Source organism: Carica papaya, chromosome 3 (genome assembly GCF_054855325.1).
Source record: "Carica papaya isolate Zhongbai chromosome 3, ASM5485532v1, whole genome shotgun sequence".
NCBI classification, from domain to species: domain Eukaryota; kingdom Viridiplantae; phylum Streptophyta; class Magnoliopsida; order Brassicales; family Caricaceae; genus Carica; species Carica papaya.
In genome coordinates, this window is record NC_142311.1 from 4,645,030 (window position 1) to 4,650,931 (window position 5,902).

Sequence of the window (5,902 nt, forward strand, 5' to 3'; positions counted from 1 at the left end):
TTATATGATTAACAAATGGTCCGTGATCTTTAATATGGGCCCAAATCCCATTCTTACACCACCACCCGCCAGCGCTATATAATATATATATATATATAGTTGAAGGTGATTATGTACATTAAGTTATAAAATAATTTCTTCCACATACATGTCGGTTAGACGCACTGCAAATGAAGACAAAAATTAAATAAAAATAGCGATTTGAATCTTACAAATGCAAGGGTCATGATGGTTTTTGGGGATTTTAAATGGGTATTTTCAAAGACATTCCACGAAGCAGTTTTAACTTGGATGAGATCCAAGACCTACAGTTGGAGAAAATGGGTCAACATACATGACCATATATTATTATATATATATATATATATGTATATATATGAACAAAACTATCGTAATAATCGTTCAGTTTCCTCTGCATTTCTGAATTTTGATACCCATGTCCTGCATGGGGTGTACACACACATTTGTTACTCTTTTATGGGTTCAGAAAAATAATAAAAGAGATTCAAAGGTGAGATGACTTGTTTCAAGAGTCTTGGTATATATCAGATAACTTATTTTTTCAATATGTAAAATTACATCCTTCAACAATGATGAAACATTTCCACGTGCTTTCTGAAACTTCCCCCATGTCACATATACCATCACCAAATTTCCCAAAATACCCTTCAAATTTTTATTACTTACATTCCCAAAGAGCAATATGGGAAAATCACAAACTTCTTGGCTGAGTTAATTTTAACTGTGTATGGTGGGAACTTTCCTCTCTCTTTCTTTTCTCCTTATCCCGCAAACTTGACATAAGAGAAAAATTTAATCCCCTTCTTAATTTGGGAGTTACTACGCATAAAGGAATAGTATACAGAACCAGTCAGATCGAGCTGTCAAAATATATTAAAAAAAAGAAAGAAATAAGAAGCTGAGATATAATCTCCTAATAAGTCTTCAAAGGTTCGGGGAAGATTCTTCTCCCATCTTCATGATACCAAGACTAGTTCAGAGATGGGAAAGACGGGGAAATGGTTTAGACTTTTCTTGACCGGGAGGAAAGAAAAAGACAAGGACAAGCCAAATGCAAACAATCAGATTTCTTCGTCTCCAATTCAGATTCATAATCCCAATTCAACTCCTAAAGAGAAAAGGAGATGGAGCTTCCGCCGATCTTCAGCAACACCTCCCAACGACTCAAAATCCATGGAACCACCTGCTACTCCTCCTCCCGCGGCAGTTGTCCAGCCTGCATTGGATATCGAAGATCATGAGCAGAAGAAACACGCCATGGCCATTGCAGCAGCTACAGCTGCAGCCGCAGTGACAGCCGTACAGGCTGCAGCTGCTGTGATCCGACTAACGGCTGCTGCCAATGGCAGAACCAGCGCAATTGAAGAGGTTGCTGCCATCAAAATCCAATCGTTCTTCCGTGCTTACCTGGTACCACTCGCTGTGTTAACTTGTTGAATTATTTGCACACGCTTAAACGAGCTATGCCATTCAAACATCTGTTAATTGCAGGCAAGAAAAGCACTGTGTGCGTTGAGAGGACTGGTGAAGTTGCAGGCATTAGTGAGAGGTCACCTGGTGAGGAAACAGGCTACTGCTACACTGAGGTGCATGCAAGCATTGGTTACAGTGCAGACCAGAGCACGAGCTCAGAGGATCCGGATGGTTGAAGAATCTACCCACAGAAAATCCATTCAGGACATCAACGGATATGGACACGTATATCATCAGGTAATTTTTCTGCTCTTTCAATTTCATACAAAAACATAAATTATTGGGAATTAGGATCAGAACCAGTGTCTTATTTCTTAAATATTGAATTGAATGAAGGGAAATCTTATATTTGTGTGCCTATATATACATATATATGTAGGAGAGTAATAGAGGCATGGAGGAGAACATTAAGATTGTGGAAATGGATATTGGTGAGGCAAAGTCAAGTTTGAAGAGTAGAAATATGTATTCAAACAATTCAGGAACTGAAAAAACAGCGCATAGATTCTCCTCCCCTCACTATACACCAAATCATGTGTATTCAAAACAAGAAAATTACCAGCTATCTCCAGCTCCATCAGCCATAACTGACATGAGTCCAAGAACCTTCAGTGGCCATTTTGAGGACTACTGCTTCACCACAGCACAGAGCAGTCCCCAGTTCTATTCTGCTATCTCCAAACCTGATCAATCTAAACTTCCTTTCTCATTCCCAAAGCCAGACTACGCAGAATCTGGGGCCTATTTGTTCCCAAATTACATGGCTAATACAGAATCTTCGAGGGCTAAAGCTCGATCCCAGAGTGCGCCAAAGCAAAGGCCGGATTCATTCGAAAGGCAGCCTAGCCGGAGAAGAATGTCAACTGAAGGAAGGAACATTCCAAGAGCCATGAGAATGCAGCGTTCGTCTTCGCATGTGGGCACAACAGCTCAAAATTATCAGTATCCATGGTCAATTAAGCTTGATAAATCAACTGTATCTCTTATAGACAGTGAGTGTGGATCCACCAGTACAGTCCTCACAAACACCAACTACTGCAGATCAGTCGTTGCATATCATGTGAGTATCAATTTATTACAGTCTCAATTATGAATTGCTTGGAAAGAAAAATATCTCACTGGATTTTTTTTTCCTTTTCATTTTTGTTTTGTTTTTTTTTTTTGGATATGCAGCCTAACGGGGATAGGTATTAACAGCAGATTCTTATAACACAAATTGCTATAATCATGTGATACCCCAATTTCACATCAGAGAAAAATGTGAAAAGGTAAAGATTGAAGAAATAAAACTGTCACAAGATTTTATCATTCGTCTAGGATCATTGTAAGACAGCAATCTTAACTTTTAAGAACAGTCTATGTAGAGCTTTTTTTTTTTTTTGGGTTTTGATGGTTTGACATAATTTAATCTGTCCATAGAAATTTATTGTGTGTTTCCCCTGGACTGGAATTTTATTCAAGGATATTTCATAATCAATCTGCTCATTTGTTACCTCGAATGATCTCTAAATGTGTATAACTTATTTGAAACTTCATATTTGCTCCAATAAATTGCGCTGAACCGAGTGGAGGAATGTCTGTTTTTGTTTTTCATCTACATTTGTATTGTTATAATTAATTTAAATAATTTATTCTATAAAAAATAAAATAGTATTAATAAATAAAATATTATATAAAACGTATATCTTAAAAATTGTAAGCTTGAATACATGTTCTTCTTAAAAATAAATAAAAATATTATGAAATTAATTCTTAAATATGTAATAAGTAAAGAATAATATACACTGTATATATTCATTATTTTAATTGTATGTTAATAATTTTAAAATTAGTAGGCATAAATAATCAAATTAATTATATACCATGAATATGTTTATGTTCATTGAATCATGTTAATTGAAATACATATGTAAAGAATAATTAAATTAATTTTACTAATAATTAATATTTTCTTGATGATTTAGTTTAATGTGATACTGAATCTATAATTATTTTAACTGATCTGAGTTTATGAGTGAATTCGAATATAATTTGAATATTAAGATTTAGTAAGATTATCTATTAGTCTTAAAAATTTTTAGATTTGCTTTTATTCTAAAAGAAATTAGATAATATATATATTTTTTAATTAAATAGCCGAATAATTCTTACCTATTTCTAATTAAAAAAAAATTAATCAGCGAATTAAAATTTATTGGTTCATTAATTTTAAATTTCCCCACTCCATTTTGAGCTGGTAGACTTAAATCCCTAGTAATGGAGAAATCAAGAGGCTGTGTGGGCTGGTGCATTCATGCCCAAAAAATAGAGCAGTCTCTTTGTTAAATAACCAATGTGATACGTACTGCCACGTGCATTCTATTTATTCTAATATTAGTGTTACAAAAAAATAAAATTTATTTCATATCTTATAATAAAAATAAAAATAAAAAATTATAACTTTTGAATTACAATCATATTCATATGCTTTAAATAAATATTATGATCCAGTCCACTAACTACAGATGTTAGATAAATATATTTTTTATTTTTATAAAAATAATATTGGAAGAACTTATTTTAAAAAGAAAATAAACAAATTCTTAAAGATAATTGATGAATCTTAACAAACACCAGGAAAATTAATTTGTATTTTAGGAGTTGTTTTTAACTGCTTTTAATTTATTGATTGAGTTGTAATATTTTATTCAGGACATAGCAACTGAGTAATTAATGATCCTCATTTTAATAGCTCAAAACTTAAAAATCATAATGTAATTTATTCTTTCTTTTTTCTTATAAAATTTAATTTGTATACATTAATAAACCATAAATTGTGTGGATCAAATCCAATATTGAGATTTGCAATACAATTTATTACATATTTATGTAATTTAAAGAATAATTGAAAATTAAAAAGAATTGAAAAATTATGTTTGATAGCTTGAAAATATCTCTGAGTTAATTTTTTATATTTGAAATATTTAATTTAACTTTTATATATATTTAAAAATATATAATAAGGTCAAAAATATAATTTAGAGTCAGACAGTAAGAAGATGAATAGCGATGAAAGAGTTAGAATAAGCATGAACATGTATGAAAAAAAGGTGAAAACCTTTTAAATAAAATGATATAATGAAAAATGATAATTATTAGATAAAATGACATAACAGAAAGTGATAACGTTTAGATGAAGTGATATGTGAAAAGTGATAATTTTTTAAATGAACTGACATGTAAAAAGATATTTTAGATAAAACGACATATAAAAAGTGATAATCTTTTAGGTACAATGACATGATGAAATGTAATAACTTTTAAATGAAATGGTATGACGGCATGGTGATAACCTTTATCTCGTAGCTCTCAACTCTTATAAATAGGGAATGAGAGAAGGGAGGAAGAGGCATTTCGAATAAAAAAAATAGTGAGAAACATAGAGGTGAAGGAAGAAGAGGGAGTACGAAGCGTATGATGTTTGAGAGTATTTTAAGGTTTTAGATAAAAACCTTAGTGAAACTCTGTTAAATTTGTGAGAGAAGAGGAAGAGAAAGGGAAGAGGAAAAAGGCTCACAATCAAAAGGAAGTTATAAATTGTTAGAAAGGTAAGTTTTTCCTTAAGTTTTAAAGCTCGATTTCTCTTTAATTTTTAGAAATAATTTTTGAGTATTATGTTGGATATTTTTAAATCAAGAAAGTAATAACAAATCATCCCAAAACTCTGTCGAATTTTTGAAAGAAAAATATTATAAATAAAGCACGAACTCTTCCGAAATTAAGATTACGACTGCTAAAAACATAAGGTAAGTAAATATTATGAATTCATAGCCTATATAGTTTTGAAATATTTTACGTATTTTTAGTATAAAAATATACAAGTGTTTAATTTGTCTTCTGTATTTATTTTGTAATACTCGGGTTCGTAATTTGGCTTAGGATTAATTTTAACATTTTAAATATATAAAAAATTTATTTTAATTTTTGTTTAATTTATGGAAAAAAATAGGTTAGAGATGAAATTGAAAATAATTTTGAGAAAAAATGGGTGACAATTTGGATTCGGAGAGTATTTTTAAAAGAAAAATCAGAAACTGGGGGTTAGAGTGCAAATAAAAAAAATTTTACCATGTAGGATCGCCTAGTTAGCAACCCTGATGAACCGGAGCACGCCGCGTGGCAAGACACTCTGATGTCGGTGCCACGCAGGTGATCCGTGTACCCTACGATCGAACGGCCTAGGATTGATATCGCGTGCATGGACAGCCCGAATTTGCTCTCCCTTTAAACGTGATCGGATGGTTGAGATCAAATCGCGATGAATGGTCCAGATTTATTTTCTCTTAGAACGCGATCGGACGGTTGAGATCAAATGCGATGAACGGTCCAGTTTCATTTTCTCTTTAGGCGCGATCGAACAGTTTAGATC

General features: G+C 32.1%; 1 protein-coding gene across 1 annotated transcript; it reads left to right on the forward strand.

The window, feature by feature from the left end:
* Positions 1-801: 801 nt before the first annotated feature.
* Positions 802-2,986, forward strand: IQD19 (IQ-domain 19). The gene is made up of 4 exons (XM_022043860.2): positions 802-1,431; positions 1,513-1,731; positions 1,874-2,554; positions 2,668-2,986. The coding sequence occupies exons 1-4, from the start codon at positions 1,003-1,005 to the stop codon at positions 2,686-2,688; spliced, it is 1,350 nt and encodes a 449-aa protein (XP_021899552.1). The 5' UTR covers positions 802-1,002; the 3' UTR covers positions 2,689-2,986.
* The last annotated feature ends 2,916 nt before the right edge of the window (positions 2,987-5,902 follow it).

Coding starts and splice junctions, on each gene's coding strand:
- IQD19 (XM_022043860.2), top strand. CDS start 1,003: ATGGGAAAGACGGGGAAATGGTTTAGACTTTTCTTGACCGGGAGGAAA. Junction 1,732..1,873: donor ATGGACACGTATATCATCAG/GTAATTTTTCTG, acceptor ATATATATGTAG/GAGAGTAATAGAGGCATGGA. Junction 2,555..2,667: donor GATCAGTCGTTGCATATCAT/GTGAGTATCAAT, acceptor TTGGATATGCAG/CCTAACGGGGATAGGTATTA.